Source organism: Protobothrops mucrosquamatus, unplaced genomic scaffold, assembly GCF_001527695.2.
Source record: "Protobothrops mucrosquamatus isolate PMUCROS unplaced genomic scaffold, P.Mucros_1.0 scaffold_8, whole genome shotgun sequence".
NCBI lineage: Eukaryota > Metazoa > Chordata > Lepidosauria > Squamata > Viperidae > Protobothrops > Protobothrops mucrosquamatus.
Genome location: NW_015386084.1, coordinates 167285 through 184667, shown reverse-complemented (window position 1 = coordinate 184667; position 17383 = coordinate 167285). Strand labels below are relative to the sequence as shown.

At 41.1% G+C, this 17383-nt stretch overlaps 1 protein-coding gene across 1 annotated transcript in view; it reads left to right on the top strand.

Annotated features, from left to right (window-relative positions):
- The window catches only part of LOC107288772 (tropomodulin-2), a 19760-nt gene extending 4769 nt beyond the window's left edge, over positions 1 to 14991 (top strand). The window contains exons 3-10 of the mRNA XM_015817459.2: positions 1496 to 1652; positions 9170 to 9292; positions 9541 to 9624; positions 10491 to 10621; positions 11332 to 11439; positions 11757 to 11900; positions 13766 to 13910; positions 14386 to 14991. Of these exons, the coding sequence (XP_015672945.1) occupies positions 1496 to 1652; positions 9170 to 9292; positions 9541 to 9624; positions 10491 to 10621; positions 11332 to 11439; positions 11757 to 11900; positions 13766 to 13910; positions 14386 to 14417 (924 nt within the window). The 3' untranslated portion in view covers positions 14418 to 14991. The remainder of the gene's footprint in view (positions 1 to 1495; positions 1653 to 9169; positions 9293 to 9540; positions 9625 to 10490; positions 10622 to 11331; positions 11440 to 11756; positions 11901 to 13765; positions 13911 to 14385) is intronic.
- The last annotated feature ends 2392 nt before the right edge of the window (positions 14992 to 17383 follow it).

The following is a 17383-nucleotide window of genomic DNA, read 5'->3' as shown; positions in this document are numbered from 1 at the left end:
CTCCCTCCCTCCCCCCTTCTTTCTCCAGGTGAGGAGAGAAAGAGAGAGGGAGAGAGAGGCACTTGTGCTTCCTCTCTCTCTCTCTCTTTCCTCTCTCTTTTTCTCTTTCCCCTCTCCCTCTCTCTTTCCTCTCCCTCCCTTTCTGCCCCCCATCTTCTGCTCACCTCACATTCTTCGCTGACAAAGCAGCCGGGACTCCGGTGCGCCTTCCCAGCCAGCTGGGCCAATGGTCCCGCGGCTGGAGATCGCAGGGGCTGCTCTCTCTCAGGGCCGTGGCTTGCGGGAAGGCTGGCCTGCACAGCAGAGGCTCTGGCGGGCTGCTCCCAGCGGGGATTCCAGGCTTCCCCGTGCGGTTGCCCGACCACGTGTACCTCGGACGGGGCCAGCCAGGGAAAGGGACTTCCTGGCCGTGCTTCTCCCAGAGGGCGGGGCACCCGGGCACAGGGCCAATCAGGAGCCCTGCGAGGGGGCAAATCCGCATGAGAGAGAAAGAGAGAGAGAGAAGCACAAGTGCCTCTCTCTGTCTCTCTCTACAAATGGCGCAGGACGCTCGGAGCTGCAGGGGAAGGCTCAAAAGTGTCCCCAAAACATCTTGCTCCATCGCCCCCCTATCGCCCCCTTTTCGTTCCATCGCCCCCACGCTGCCCCTTTTCGTTCCATCGCCCCCCTGAAAAATGAAATCGCCCCCTGGGGGGCGGTACCGCCCAGGTTAAGAACCACTGATTCAGAAGACACAAAGAGGTCTATTACTAATGTTTGAAGTGACTCATGAAGCAGCGGAAGGTGATGGTCCGGAGATACATACTGAGAGGGTGATGATGGGATGGAGCTGCAGTTTAACGTCTACTAGATCTGTGTGTGCTTTGATAATGATTCAGGAGGGCTTCATAGGATTTAGAGAGAAGCATCTTTCTGCTATTCATTCAATGCACCTAGTTTTCTCCAGACTTCCACTCAAGTCTGAAAAAAAACCCTGGTCTGTGGACCAGTACCGGGCCGTGGCATGCCAGCAACCGGTCTGCACAAACAAGCAAAGCCCCATCCGCAAGATGCAGGCAGCACACAAAACCACGCACTCTCCGGTCCATGGAAAAACCTCTTCGTGGAACAGGTCCCTGGTGCCCAAAAGGTTGGGGACCCCTGATGTATAGCATCTACCTCTTTTTCTCACAAGGGTCCCAAATGCAATGTGATTTCTGAAAAAAAAAACCTGTTCTTCTGGCACCTACCATTTGTGTATCTACATGCTGAGTTAGGTAGGGGAACGGTTGTAAATGAAAGAACAGGTTGTAAATCACTGTTTTGAGTGCCATTGTAAGTTTGAATCGTTATTATACAGATGGTTTCAAGTCAGGGACGATCTGTACCCTTTTTCAGTTCTGTCTGCTCTGAAGCAAACGTGTGCATGAGCTAGATGTCACAGTAAAGAAATTGTGGAAATGTTCCACTCCTCCTAACTGAATAATTCCTTCTGTTTCTCACGCTGCTGTGGCAGAATGCCCTTCTGCCAGCGGGCTTCCGACAGAAAGATCAGACCAGTAAACCTGCCACGGGACCTTTTGACAGAGAACGACTATTGTCCTACTTGGAGAAAGAAGCACTGGAGCACAAAGACAGAGAAGATGTGGTTCCTTTTACTGGAGAAAAGAAAGGTACGTTCCTGGCTGCAATGTCAACAATAAAGAAATGGAGATACCGTGGTTATCTTTGCTGCGCCCAACCTGGCAAACAAAGACCTAGGCCAGTGATGGCGAACCTTTTAGAGACCGAGTGCCCAAACTGCAACCCAAAATCCACTTATGCATTGTCGAGTGCCGGGTGGGTGTGGCCCATTGGGTGGGCGTGGCTGCGGTGGTAACGGCAGACTGGGTGGGACTAAAAAGTTCAATCAATCAATTCCAACTTTGCAAGATCTTTTTTTTTCCCGCGAGAAGTTGAAATTGACTGATTGAACCTTTTTTTTTTTTTTTGCACACGGCGGCGGAGGCCTAAAGTGAAAAGGTTTTATAAAATCCAACTGAAGGCCTAGGACTGGGGCGACGGCGCGCGTGCCATAGGTTCGCCACCACTGACCTATGCAGATTGCAAGGGTTGAATATGCAATTTGTGTAGACACCCTTTCTCAGTCTAAATTATCATTATATAATAATCAAATTCAATATGAAAAAGTATATAATAATTAAGTTTATATGTCATCTGTCCTCCAGCAACTCTGGGTAGTTTACAATTGTTAAAAGCATTTTCAGAACAAAAGTAAAAAAAAAAAAGGACAAGACGAACAAGTTGCTGGTTTTACAACTTGCTGGTTTTGTTTGTGGGCTACCTTTGTCCAATTCTGTTTTGTCCTCATTTCCTGGGTTCTACTTTAATATTCAATATCAGGCTTGGATACCATGGCTCATAAGGCATATGTGGCCTCTGAGTGATCCATATTGGCTCACGGGGATTTTTAAAAATTGCCGGTTGGCTTCTCAAAGTATTTCTATCATTTTTAATCTTAGGAGCCATGTTGTTTTGATCCATATTTTCCAACTATAAATTCCATAGTTCTCATTCCGGAAAAGGACGTTATTCCTAGCCAGAGGCTAGGCATTTTGGGACCTGTAGTGTCAGTCCACTTGCAAAGCGTCTGCTTGAAGAAGGCTGATCTACAGGAGTCTCTTACTCAGAGTTAAATGGGAACTTTCTTTGTCTCTTTCCACTGGAATAGAACATCAACAGGAAACTCCACCCAGAATTAACTCATCCCAACAGCATGTAGTAATTAGTTGCTAAATGATTTAATAGCCCTGATCAGAAAGGGGTAGGCATGGACTTGAGAAATATCACTTCTACAAAAGGAAATGGTGTGGGCGTTTTAAAATTCCAAATATGCTTTGCTGTGGTTTTAATATATATATATATATATTGCATTGACCCTAATGAGTATTACGCATAGACATTTATTCACATTTCAGTTGAAGTTGGTAGAAAGCTTTGACTACAGGTAGTTGGGGGAGAAGATATACTCCATTGCATTTAGCAAAAGGTGCATATATTTGCACTTTACAATAAGAATGTCTTAGCAGCAGCATAACCGGGTTGAGAAATACTAATACCTATAAGTAAATGGCCAGATACTGCTTAGCTTAAATATTCTGGCTCCTATCTGCCTAAGAAAGTTGTTTCCATCAGCTTTTCTTTGCAGGATTGTTATTATTATTCTTGTGCCATATCCGTTATCGGGCGTTGGCGATCATGTTGGCAATCCTGTTTTTACCAGCAGCCGCACGAAAAAGTGCTGCTGAGTTTTGTCCAAACCAGTCCCTTAGATTTTGAAGCCACCATGTTCTTCTTCTGCCTGGACCTCGTTTGCCTTCAATCTTTCCCTGGAGAATTAAGTGGAGTATGCGGTATTTTTCTGGGTGTCGCATCACATGTCCGAAATATTCTAATTTTTGTTTTTTAATTGTTTTGATGATTTCCCTTGGCTTTCCCAGGCGGCTTATCCCCTCCTCATTTCTGATCTTGTCAACCCAGCTTCTACGTAACAGCCGCCTGTAAATCCACAATGCTTCTAGTCTTTTCAGATGGCCTTCTGTCAGAGACCAACTCTCTACTCCATAGAGCAGGATAGCACAAATATAGCATCTGACAAGCCTGATTTTCAGTCTTAGGCTTAGGTCGTGACTGCAGAAGACTATACTCGTGTAGCTGAATTAATCGACCGAGTTCTCCAATCTTGCTGATCTCAGGGAGACAGAGAAAACCCAGACCTGCTTACCAAGTAGCACAGAATCCTCTTGTCGAAGTAGCCCAAAGGAAATAATATTTAGCTTATTTGTCCCTGGCGATCAGAATTTTACCCTGAAATATTGGTTTTTGTAATCCAACATGTCTGCTGACCTGGAAAAGCCTGTTTTCAAGTTTCCATCTCATCTCACCAAGGACGGTGTTCCAATATTTGAGGGGCTGCCACAAAGAAGAGGGGAGGGGGGTCAACCTGTTCTCTGAAGTACCTGAAGGCAGGAAAAGACGGAACGGATGGAAAGTAATCAAGGAAAGACATGAGAACCAGCCTAGAACTAAGGAAAATTTCTTAACCATAATTCAGTGGAATGACATGCCTCCAGAAGTTGTGGGTGCTCCAAACACTGGACAGCCGTTTTTGTCTGAAATGTTATCGGGTTTCCTGGTCGAGCACGGGGTTGGACTAGAAGACCTCCGAGGTCCCTTCCGGTTCTGTTATTCTCACAGGCATTCTAAAACCGGGGATCCTGCAAAACTCTGCCTTGTTGCGATAACCCTTTGCAACCCCAGTTGAGCCTGGAGGAAAAACTGCCAGGCCGTTATGCAAGATGAGCCGGCTGATTTAAAGCTGGCAAAATCATTGAGATACTTGCATAAGAATAAGTCGTGATCCTTGTTGGCAGGACATCCAAGACATGTGGTGTTTCTGGCCACTGCCTTTATTTAATTTTTTTATTATTATTATTTTGGCAGGCCTTGCAGTAAAAATGGCTGGGGAGTGATTATTTGGAAAGCTTCACAGGCTGATTCTCCTTGGAACTGAACTGCTTGGGAACTACTCCCTGAAATAAAGCAGGAACAGTCCTTTTAAACAAAGAGGCTCAAAACCTGACAATGCCCGACCCAGTGGAAAAAAGCAGGCGGTAAACTGTAATCGGGAACAGCCAGACTAGGTGAAAATAAGCATCTGATGAAAGGGATGCTGCCCAGGAACATGTATGTTATCCTACAATATCCCCAAGACTATCACTTTTTGATGAAACTCATCACTGAGCCCACAGACTGAGGTTGAAGTTTCCCATCAAGCCAAGCCATAAATACGTGGCTGGATTTACACGTCATGCTCAGCCACAAATACGCAAATGACTTTATGCCTTAGTGGGATGTGTAAAACCAGTAGCTAATATCGCTATCGTTATGGAAAAGGAGTAATTACCTATTTGCGACAAATATTTCCACACTGGAAATCTTTGAAAATGTTAGCTCTGCTCTGGATTTTCTGCTTAATACGGTGAGCTAAATGATTTCCTGACACACGTGCTTCCCTCTGGCACTGAGAGATAGTGGAATTTTTTTTCTCTCTCTTTCAATTATCAAAATATTTTTACTTTTCACTGTTGCAAATTTAGCTGGCAACTTTGGCACCAATTTGGGCTGTATGTGTGGAGATAAGCTAGTGGGAAGGTGGCATGAACATCCTACTGGTTTATGTGTAACGCAAAGGTGTGATTATATACATTTGCTGGCCTACATCATTTCAGACAATGGTTAATAGTAGTAGTAGTAGTAGTAGTAGTAGTAGTAGTAGTAATAATAATAATAATAATAATAATAATAATAATAATAATAATAATAATAATAATAATAATTTTTTTAAAAAAAAGTTGGAAGGGACCTTGGAGGTCATCTAGTCCAACCCCCTGCTCAGGCAGGAAACTCTACACCATTTCGGACAAATGGCTGTCCAGTCTCTTCTTGAAAACTTCCAGTGTTGGAGCATTCACCGCTACTGGAGGTAGGTTGTTCCACCGGTTAATTGTTCTCACTGTCAGGAAGTTTCTCCTTAGTTCCAGGTTGCTTCTCTCCTTGGTTAGTTTCCACCCGTTGCTTCTTGTCCTGCCTTCAGGCGCTTTGGAGAATAGCTTGACTCCCTCTTCTTTGGGGCAGCCCCTGAGATATTGGAAGGCTGCTATCCTGTCCCCCCTCGTCCTTCTCTTCGTTAAACTAGACATACCCAATTCCAATAACTGTTCCTCATATGTTTTAGCCTCCAGTCCCCTAATCATCTTTGTTGCTCTTCTCTGTACTCTTTCTAGAGTCTCAGCATCTTTTTTACATCGTGGTTGTCCACTCTCTTCTTAAAAACCTCCAGTGTTGGAGCAGCCACAACTTCTGGAGGCAAGCCGTTCCACTGATTAATTGTTACAGGTTGGGCTATAGTGTTAAAAGCCAATTTTCCTGACGTATCTCGTTTCCCCCCCCCCCCCATTCTTTCTAGACCACCTTTGTTCTTTGTTTAGAATCCACCCGTTCACTAGGGAACTCTTGGGACAGAATGAATTATCCCACACTCAGTTGCTTGTGGAGTTCCAGTAGAAGATACATTAAAGCTTTCCATATGATTTCATTTACACGGTGGAAAGGGGGCAGGGCGGGGGATCTGGGGGAAGGTGGGAGAGGAGACAGCAGAGGCAATTTGATCGCTTTTCTAGCAAATATTCGTATCTGCCTCGGGAAAGCCATTTCACACATCTGGAGCGCTGTGGCTTTATAGATCAAAAGTATATTGAACAGGCTGAGTCTGCACAGTATTCTAAGCTGTGGTTTCTTTTTGACTACACTTGGCTGAACCATCACTGGGGCCTCCTTCTCGTATAACATTAAACAACAGAAATGGGATGAATCCCTATAATGCATTAAGTCAAAATCAAACCCATTATGGCTTGGCACAAAAAGTACGAACATGATCCGGAGGACCCCTTCTCATGTGGCCTTGGTCACAAAAAAAAACCACACACATATGATCCTTCTTGGACCATAGAGTCCGTATTCTTTCAGCTGCAGCACAGCTCAAATGACAACATTTTATTTTTCTGACACTGGAATTCAAGAGCAACTTATAGGCAGGCTGAACTTGGAACTCTCTAATAGATTTCACAGGCAGCCCAATCAGCAAACCCAATATAATCTTTCCAGTCAGTTTTATAGCTCCTGTAAAAAATTGCCTAGCTGGATTTTCCTGCTTGGGTAAACAGTGTGCAGTGAACTCCTGCTTCACCTTGACTCACCTCCCAATCTTTGGCCTCAAGTGAGTCATTTTTCTCTTCCTCTCACATATGTGAATGTTGTGTGGTGAAACTAGGATTATAGCCCTTGGGAAAGATGACTGGCCCCAGATGGATCACATGGTGCTATCCTCAAAAATTTATATTCAGGAGGAATGACAGCCTGTCAGCAATGAGCTTTCCTCATTTTAACAACTCAGATGTTTTGCAAAGTGGCCAGACAAAGGCATCCAAATGTGTGTTGACATTTGGGGATGGGAGTTAGCTGCTCATTCCCCCCACCCCTTTTGTAATTCTTACATGAACTGCTGTAGCTCCCGTAGAGGGCAATATCAGGCTAGTAATTTTTGCATTCGCTTATTGTTGACGGAGGTGCTTGTTCTCAATTATTTGAGTTGTGCAGGAAGGAAGATGATTGCACACTTGGCTTCTAAATGCTGTTTGGAAGACTAGGGAAGTAGAATAAGAATGTGAAAATGCCTACAACTGAATTTATCAAACTATAGTTGAGAAAAACAAACTTCCTACTGCAGATATTCTGGCAGGACAGGTCACAGGCCTGGAGATAGGGATGGACCATTGGCTGGAAACAGGGACTGGACCTGTCTCCAGCCGATGGTCCATCCCTATCTCCAGGCCTTTGACCTGTGCACGAAAGAGAAAAATAAGGAGAAACAAGGGCTTTGGAGAGCAGTTGTGATACGACTTGGATGACCTATATTCAAACCTCACCTCTGCCATAAATTCATACAGTGAATATCAGCCAATCACAGCCTTATTCATCTGCTCTCACTCCAGGGTCAATAGATTCCAATGATAGTTTTTCTTACAAAACCGTTGCAAAAATCCTGTAAGTAGGTGAAGTGCTTCTGTCCCTCAAAAATGCAACACGTGATTATGGCATTATTATTTTTTCTTTTGTGAATCCCCCCACCTTATAAATAGAGAGCCAACACAGAATCATAAAGCTGCCTGGATAGTCTTGGGATAGTCAGTTTCTCTTATCCCAATCTATCGGACATGCACTTGACCTAAGTTCTTCAGGGGAATGTGAGGATAACAACATCGTGTATAAAAACGATGAAAAAAGGACAACCCTGTGGCTGAGCAATGAAGATATATCGTATGCATTATGGGATCAAGTCAGGAGGATGTTGAAGAGCTGACGCATTCCTTTGAAAATGATTACCTTATTGCCAGCTTTTAAATTTGGAAATTATGAATCATTTTCCTAAAAATAATACCAGCAGCCAAATGTTTGCTTTTGTTGGCTTTTACTGTGTGAACAGGCTGAATGGCTGTCTGTTAGAAAGCCTGTAGTTGCACTCTAAATTACACATGCTTTGCTGCACAGGAGTTGACCCCAATAACTCCTTTAGGACTAAATCTTAGGATAGTCGGTATTCGTTTGCATGTTGAATTTTGGTCATTCCCCTGATTTGCCTATAATCCATAAATGTTCTTCCTCTGAACTCGTTCTGAATGCAATAGATCAATGATGGCAAACCTTTTAGAGACCGAGTGCCCAAACTGCAACCCAAAACTCACTTATGTATCATCGGGTGCCGGGTGGGCGTGGCCCATTGGGTGGGTGTGGCCCATTGGGTGGGCGTGGCTGCAGTGGTAATGGCAGACTGGGTGGGAGTAAAAAGTTCAATCAATCAATTCCAACTTTGCAAGATCTTTTTTTTTCCCACGAGAAGTTGAAATTGACTGATTGAACCTTTCTCTTTTTTTTTGCACATGGCAGCGGAGGCCTAAAGCGAAAAAGGTTTTATAAAACCCAGCTGAAGGCCTAGGACTGGGGCGAAGGTGCGTGTGCCCAGAGAGAGGGCTCTGAGTGCCGCCTCTGGCACCCGTGCCATAGGTTCGCCACCACTGCAATAGATCAATGATGGCGAACCTTTTAGAGACCGAGTGCCCAAACTGCAACCCAAAACTCACTTATGTATCACTGGGTGCCGGGTGAGCGTGGCCCATTGGGTGGGTGTAGTCCATTGGGTGGGTGTGGCCCTTTGGGTGGGCGTGGGTGCAGTGGTAACGGCAGACTGGGTGGGACTAAAAAGTGCAATCAATAATTCCAACTTTGCGAGATCTTTTTTTTTCCCGCGAGAAGTTGAAATTGACTGATTGATTGAACCTTTTTTTTTTTTTGCACACGGCAGCGGAGGCCAAAAGCGAAAAGGTTTTATAAAACCCACTTGAAGGCCTAGGACTGGGGCGACGGCACACGTGCCCACAGAGAGGGCTCTGCGTGCCGCCTGTGGCATGCGTGCCATAGGTTCGCCACCACGGCAATAGATGCTTAAGATGTTTTCCCCGAAGCTCGCAACCATCACGCTCTTCCATTGATTCAGTTCATTTCTGTCTTGAAGGAAAAGCATTTGTGCCTAAGGAGAGACCAATAGAGACCCACACAGAAAAGAAGGTGACTCTGGATCCAGAATTAGAAGAAGCTCTGGCCAGCGCCTCTGATACTGAGCTGTATGATCTAGCAGGTGTGTGGCAAGATTTGTTTGTTTGTTTGTTTCACAGCAGGGTCAGTCTTGCAGTCACTCTAAACTTATGTATTACTGCTGTGATTCCTCGCCAGCCAGTGGAGCCGTGCCTGGCTGAGGAATTCTGGGAGTTGAAGTCCACAAGTCGTAAAAGGGCCAAGTTTGAAGACCCCTGTTGTAGATGAAGGCCAGGCCTTCTCAAGCAGTGTTGTATTCAATCTTATTGCTGCTATTTCTGATGCTTCCAGCTGTCCTCGGAGTTCATAATTTGGTCAACAACCCTAAGTTTGATGAAGGAACCACCGGTCAAGATGGCAAAGGAATTGTGAAAAGTAAGTAGAGACATTCCCCTGCACCCTTCACACCAAGCAAGAGAGCGATATCCTGCAACCATCAAGCTACTTACGCTGCTCATCTTTTTCCTAGTGTGGCGATTACAATTGTTGCAAAGATCCAATTAGCAATTGGTCAACATGGCAGGTCTCCTAAACTGCATTCCCATCATGAATGAGGCAATTAGGAATTTGCTCTGTCAGGCCCTTTTGTTCCAAAAATAATATTTTCCCCCTTAGACAGTAATATTTCTTTTCTTTTCTTTTCTTTTTTAAAAAATTAAAACAGATAGTGAAGAATCTATTTTAGGAGTTTCTGCAAACTGAGTTATATAACGGAAAACGTGGCAGGCTATGAGAAGTTAAACTATGCCCTGGTTTAATCATGGTTTATTGAATACATCAAAATGGGCTATGTTTACATAATCAGCTAAGCCATAAATGATATTTCTAATTATCATGATGTATGAAAAGTTATGAATGCTTATGCCTAGTTATCTGCAGGAACAGGAAGAGAACTTGGCAGCCTTGTTTGAGAGCCTTCTCTTGAGTAAACAAAGTCTTGACTAAGGGATGAAGTGTTTGCAAAATCAAAATTTATAGCCATGCCTACTAAGAAGCCTGACATAGCTGTCAATTGTTAGAAGTGGACAAAAGTGTTTAAAACAAGGAGGGAAAAGGACAAAGATGTCTTTGTAGAAGCGAGAAAGCTAAAGCTGTTATAAAACAATCCATCAGATAATAAATTAGTGGCTTAAAGTGTGCACATATCACTTTACTGAAAATATTATTTTGAAAGAAAATTTCGCATCAATGGTACAGTATATGGATGGGAGGGTTGCATGAGTGCTGTTTTTTTTTTCCAGATGTGGTTAAAGGTGAAAAGGTCAAGCCTGTTTTTGAAGAACCACCTAACCCAACAAATGTTGAAACCTGTTTGCAAAGAATTAAGGCAAATGATCCCACTCTACAAGAAGTCAATCTGAACAACATAAAGGTACTTTTATCAAAGTCAAATTCAATTGTTTTATTTGTGCCAGTCTTACCTGTAAGATATTTTGAGATGGGCTTTATTTTTTTCTGGTCTAGACCAAAGCTTCATCCATGAAGCAGATATTAAAAGTTCATGTCAGTATTCAAATTGAAATTTTAAAAAAAGACTATATATTTGCATTCTCTACAAACATGAAAATCACCAGGGTAATGATACTTCAGAGGATGATGTATTGCAATTTCATTCCCTTCGAAAAGATGTGCTGAAACATTTAAAAGACCAACAATCAGCCTTATAAACACAACACTTTTGAGTGTGAAATCGAAACAACCATGTGCTCTCTGTTGTGGAATTATTGCTTGTGCCTCTTCCTTTTTTAAAGCTTCTTTACTTTTATTTGACATTTATTAGCTTTAGATTGATCCTAATTTATTTGCCTTACCAATTACCTTGTTTTAAGTATTAAGTATTTTGTTAGTTGTCTTGATGCTATTTTATAGAAAGGTGGGATATGAATTATATTATTAAATGTGTATAATCCAAATGAAAATTATAGACCTGCTCAAAATATTGATTCATTTACTGTCCAACACAATTTTGACTTAGTACCACTTTGACAGAACCAGGTCACTATATGGCTACAACTGAACCTATCATAGAATCTATTAAATTCAAGCAGTTACACTAGAGTTATTTTTTTTTATCTTATATAGAACATCCCAATTCCAACTCTTAAAGACTTTGCAAAGGCTCTGGAAACCAATAACCATGTGAAAAAATTCAGCCTGGCAGCTACTCGAAGCAATGACCCTGTTGCAATGGTGAGGTTTTCTTGGGGAAAATTGCATATTCTATTTTAATACTGGGTTGATAGCCTCCAAAGTATTGGGAAAACAGTGCAGGATAAATAAATACACTAAAATATAAACAAACTAAAGTTTCATGTTTGAAAAGCTGCAAGCTTGCACCATTTTGAATTTTCCGTAAACTTTATTTAACATATTCATTCTGTATCCAACTATTTTCACACTATATTGAGGTGACAACGGTGGAAAGGTGAATTCTGAAATGTAATATTTCTTAAGGCAAACAGAAACAGAACTGATACCGGTCCTTTCACCGCTGTGTTTCTTTTCAGGCTTTTGCGGATATGCTAAAAGTAAACAAGACACTGAAAAGTCTAAATATAGAATCCAATTTTATCACTGGGACAGGCATCCTTGCTTTGGTTGATGCTCTGAAAAGAAATGAAGTACTGGCAGAAATCAAAATTGACAATCAGGTAAGGAAAGGATAGCAAAGTGGAACTTAGGATTGGCCGGACTCTAAAAATTGCTGTTTGGCAATGAGCCTTGTTTGGGATCTGGTAACAAGACAGAGGTCAAAGTGGCAGGATAAGCCTGATTTAATATATATTTGATTTTTCTTAGTATGTTAAAATTAAGTCATGCAGGAACCCTCGCTGTGGAAACATTAGTGTTTCTTTTACACTCGGAAATATGTTGCTGTAAGAGATTAGAATTCCCCTAGTCTAGCATTTTCCCTCTTACAGCGGCAAAGTAGATTAATAATGCTTCTTCTTCTTCTTCTTCTTGTGCCATATCCGTTATTGGACGTTGGCGATCCTGTTTTTATCAGCAGCCGCACGAAAAAGTGCTGCTGAGTTTTGTCCAAACCAGTCCCTTAGATTTTGAAGCCACGATGTTCTTCTTCTGCCTGGACCTCGTTTGCCTTCAATCTCTCCCTGGAGGATTAAATGGAGGATGCTGTATTTTTCTGGGTGTCGCATCACATGTGCGAAATATTCTAATTTTTGTTTTTTAATTGTTTTGATGATTTCCCTTGGCTTTCCCAGGCGGCTTATCCCCTCCTCATTTCTGATCTTGTCAACCCAGCTTCTACGTAACAGCCGCCTGTCAATCCACATTTCAAATGCTTCTTGTCTCTTCATGTGGCCTTCTGTCAGAGACCAACTCTCTACTCCATAGAGCAGGATAAAAAATATATAGCATGACAAGCCTGATTTTCAGTCTTAGGCTTATGTCGTGAATTAATAATGCTAGGAAATTATTTTTTTGGGGGGGGAAGGGATTAGTTTCTGGTTTGTTCAAAATGCAAGTCACTGCTTGACTGTGGACAGGTAGCCCTCAGCTGAGCCCAAGATTTTAGTTGCTAACTGAGAAATTAAGTGAGTTTTGCCCCATTTTACGACTTTTCCTGCCACCGTTGTTAGGTGAATTACTGCAGTTGTTAAATTAATGACCCAGTTGTTAAGTGAACCTGGCTTCCCCATTGATTTTGCTTGTCAGAAGGACACAAAAGGGGATCACACAACCCTAGGACACTGCAAGCGTCATGAATATGAACCGGGTACCAAGCACCTAAATTTTGATCAAGTGACCACGGAGATGTGGCAAGGGTCATAACTGTGAAAAATGGTCATAACAAGTCACTTTTTTCAGTGATGTTGTAACTTTGAACAGTCACTAAATGAACTGTTGTAGGTCGAGGACTACCTGTAGATCTTATTACCCAGCACCATTTTCACGGCAGGGCAACTAGCTAACTTTTCAGCAAGCTACTACATGGTGCTTGGAACTACAGTTTGAGTTATCCATTTGTTTGTGGTTTTTGTCTAAAAACCTATTCAAGTGTTTCATAAATCTGTCTCTTTTTACATTTGCTGCTCTCCCCTTTTTAGTTTCCCTGCCTAAAACCAAGGTAACTTCCACACTGCAAAGCTAAACTAAGTAACTGTTGCAGGAATGGGTGAATTGAACTGATATATGGCAAGGGGAATAGAGACCTGTTTAGCCCTTTACTATCCATTGCAATTCCCTAACCCCAGATGAGAAATGTTTCAACTGGAATCAATGATAAAAAAAAAATGCTATTCCATCCAGCAATTACGGGAAGTACAGCTTCAGTCAGGACTATAGTGGAAGCAAATAATCACACCAACGTAATAGTCTTCTGTTGCCACAACAATTCTTTGACTATGACAAGCTCCACCACCCCACACCAAATATTAAATCTAGTTTAGCTCTTAGAAGACTTTAGTTTTGTGCATTGAAGTAGCATGGATAATGACGATATCATAGGATATATAATATTTTCCATTTGATTTGATCTTGGTTGCTTTCTCAGAGACAACAGCTTGGCACAGCCGTGGAGATGGAAATTGCTCAGATGTTGGAGGAGAATTCTCAGATTCTCAAATTTGGGTACCAGTTTACAAAGCAAGGCCCAAGAACCAGGGTAGCAGCTGCCATCACTAAAAATAATGATCTAGGTAAGATACCAACCCCTCAGATTGGTGAAAGTTTAGGAGCATCCTTATCGGAGAAAATACTGGCTTCAATTCAGATTAGGAAAATAGAAAATGTCTGGTCGTCTTTGTACCATTACAAAATGACACATCTGATACACAAGGATCAACAAGGCTCTCTTAAACACAAAATGGAATTGATGAAGCAAGAGTGAGCTAGAAGGCAGGAACCCAAAGTATGCATATTTGTTTTGGTTAAATAATAAATAGAAATGATTTGCTATCCAAATTTAACCTTGAAGATTTACTACAAAATTAAAGGATGACAAATATTACTGGTCCCACGGTGGAAGGGGTGAATGCAAGTGTAGACCTAAATAAAATTGTTTGTCAATCGCCTTTACAAAAAAAAAAAAAGTTACATAATTAGAAAAAATATTTTGTGACACTTACAAAGCAATGCTTCTTCCTCTTCCTTTCTCTCTCTCTCTTTCTCTAGTTCGCAAGAAACGAGTGGAAGAACACCACTAGCCTGGTCTCTGAGGATGTGAGGGAAGAGAATGATTTCATCACAACCTCAGAAAATTTACCGATTTAAAGGGAAGATACTGGAAAGGCTTTAGAACAAGACTGTTCATGTTCCATTACCTCAATTCATCCCTTCCTGCTATTTGACCACCGTAATCCAGCCTAATTTTCTCTTTCCTAGCAATCAACAATCGTGCTCTGTATTCAAGATGCTCTGAGCTGAATGGAAGACCATTCCAACTTGCAAGTTGCAAGTTAGTCTTTTCTCCCCCTTCCATTTAATGCTAATCCATGAGTGATTAGGAAATTTTCCTGCACCAGTCCACTGAAACATGTGGGAATTGTTTAGTGGATTGTGCTGTCTATGTCGTACAAACCGCCACCTCCTCTTGACTCATAGCAAACCTAAGTCTGCTCTTTGTTTCCTGTTATCTTTCCACAGTTGTGTGCAAATTATAAAGAAAGGGACCAAGGTCATTTTAAAACAACTTTTCATGCCAAGGTGGAACTGTTCTTATACCAGCACACTCTGCCAAACAAATTAATCTTCAAATTCCAGACTACAATGTGCCATAAGCTAGACCAGGGGTAGGCAACCTTGGCTCTTTTACGACTTGTGGACTTCAATACCCAGAATTCCTGAATCAGCCATGCTGACTCAGGAATTCTGAGAGTTGAAGTCCACAAGTCATAAAAGAGCCAAGGTTGCCTACCCCTCAGTTAGACAGTAGGTATATTGCAAACTATTGCTTCTGGAGCCGATAACTGGAGACAAATCTCACAATAGGCTTCGTTTATACCAAATTATGATTTTCATTAACCTTATCTTGGAACACACTGTAGGATCTAACAGTCAGGACCTATTCACATAAAATGCAACACCATACCTTAGTACTCATTTGCTATGTATGTGTAAATATGACCACTATAGTATTGTGTTATGTGTTAACGAAGCCACTATGGGCTCATCCAACAAACAGTGATTAAAAATTCTGAACTAACACTATGCATGAATGCAATGATAGACAAGCCAAAACTGGAACTACAATACATGTTAGCATTCTTTTTTCTTTATATTTAGGAACTCATGCTTTAGGCTGTACTTATCTTTCACGTTGATTGGACCCTTCTAAAGGTAGAAGAAATCCTCTAAGGAAAATATGCTAATTTATCCATGGCATAATCTTATAATTAGCACAACCCATGATTTGAAAAAAATTTCCGATTCTAGCTTTCTGGCTGACTGTAAATCATTACTTAGTTAAATCAGTCCTAACCATGGTTTGCCTTGATATGAATGGAGACAATAAGCTACATATTGTACAGTGTAAATCAATTATCTTCCAAAATAGGGAATCATCAAGAGAATATTGTTTCCCGAGCATAAATATTAGAGTCATTCAGACCCTTGCTACAAGTTAAACCTCTTCTTCAAGTCACAGTTGAGGGATATTAAACTGAAAACAATTTCATGTCACCATTCAGTTTATGATAAAGTTTCATGATTCCATCTTGCATGAGTGCAAGGACTGTCGGCTATGTGTTCACATACGTTACTATTAGCAGAGCCAATTTCCTAATATAATTTGCCAACCTAAATAGCTTCAGCTGACCTTTTATTTTTAAATTATTTGTTGGTGTGTGTATATGTATTAATAGGAGGGCAATATAATTAATTACTAACAACCCATTGGTTGTACATAAGTATTCTAATAATAATGTGTTTGTCAAATTGCTTTTAAGTTTGTTTTAATTTCTGATATTAGACATTTGCAATTACTATTGGCCACTGGATTTAGTGATTACTAGATAATGAGTATCTTGATAAGGAGCTGCTTGTCTTTATTCTATGTAATTTACTCAGGAGGATAGATTTCAGCTACTACAAAAGGCTGGTATTTTAAAATGCTTCTTTTGTTTGATCACAGTTTATGCTTCAACAACTGAGTAATAGGTCAAGCTTTAGAAATAAAACAGGTGAAAAAAAGGATTGGCTTGACAAGAAATAGCCTCCAACAATAAAAAAAAAAGCTGGATGGGAACTGTGTCTGATAGAAAATAATCTTACTATATTGGGTGAAAAAACATATTAGGAATCGAATTAGGCATTTTAAGGTTCTTATTTTATATTTCAATCACCTGCAATCTCAGCTGTAAAGTTTCAGTCATCAGACTAATAGAAATATTTTAATTATACATAAGCTAATATGTCAGTGCATACAGCATTGAAGTTACATGATGGTCTGCGTGGATTATATCTAAATTTAACTATTAATTGACCAATTGTGAGAAATTTCAGATAATTGCTTTATATATATATAGACTGCAGCCATCCAATGTAAGAGCAGGCTTGTGATGGTGGCTTAGAATTAAACTATGTTCAATTTTTTTTAACATCACCACCAAATTTGGCATGCTTTGTTCAAATAAATAAAGGTAAAGAAAAAAAATAAGTTAGGTTTCCCAAGAAACCCCGAAAGTTTTCAGGTAATATACTATAGATCAGAAGTCTGGTAACACCTTTTAAGACAAACATATTTTATACAAAAGATTTTTATTAAAAAGAGGAAAAAGAAGGACTTGCAGTAGTACTGTATCACAATCATGCCATTGTTGTCCACTAGAGGGAACAACAGCACACCAAATGCAGTTAGGAAAAGTTTCCAATTTGGAAATCATTGCCTTTGATCTTCTAATGACAGAAGATGAAGTTTGTATACAACCCAAAATAAATATTTCCCTGCTTTAAAAAAAAAACAAAGAAGTCCACGTTAACAATGAAGCGCTGCAGGTCCTGCCACTGGCGACGAAAAACTACCCTCCGTGATTCCCTGAGAGAACACGTGTAAATCAACTGCCCGTGTTCCCACAATTCGTTTAACCCTTGTACAGTTTTTATTTACTGATAGAAGAGAATATTTGTAGATTTCTTTCTTTAGTCCTTTTTTCTGGGTTTATAGAATTATGGA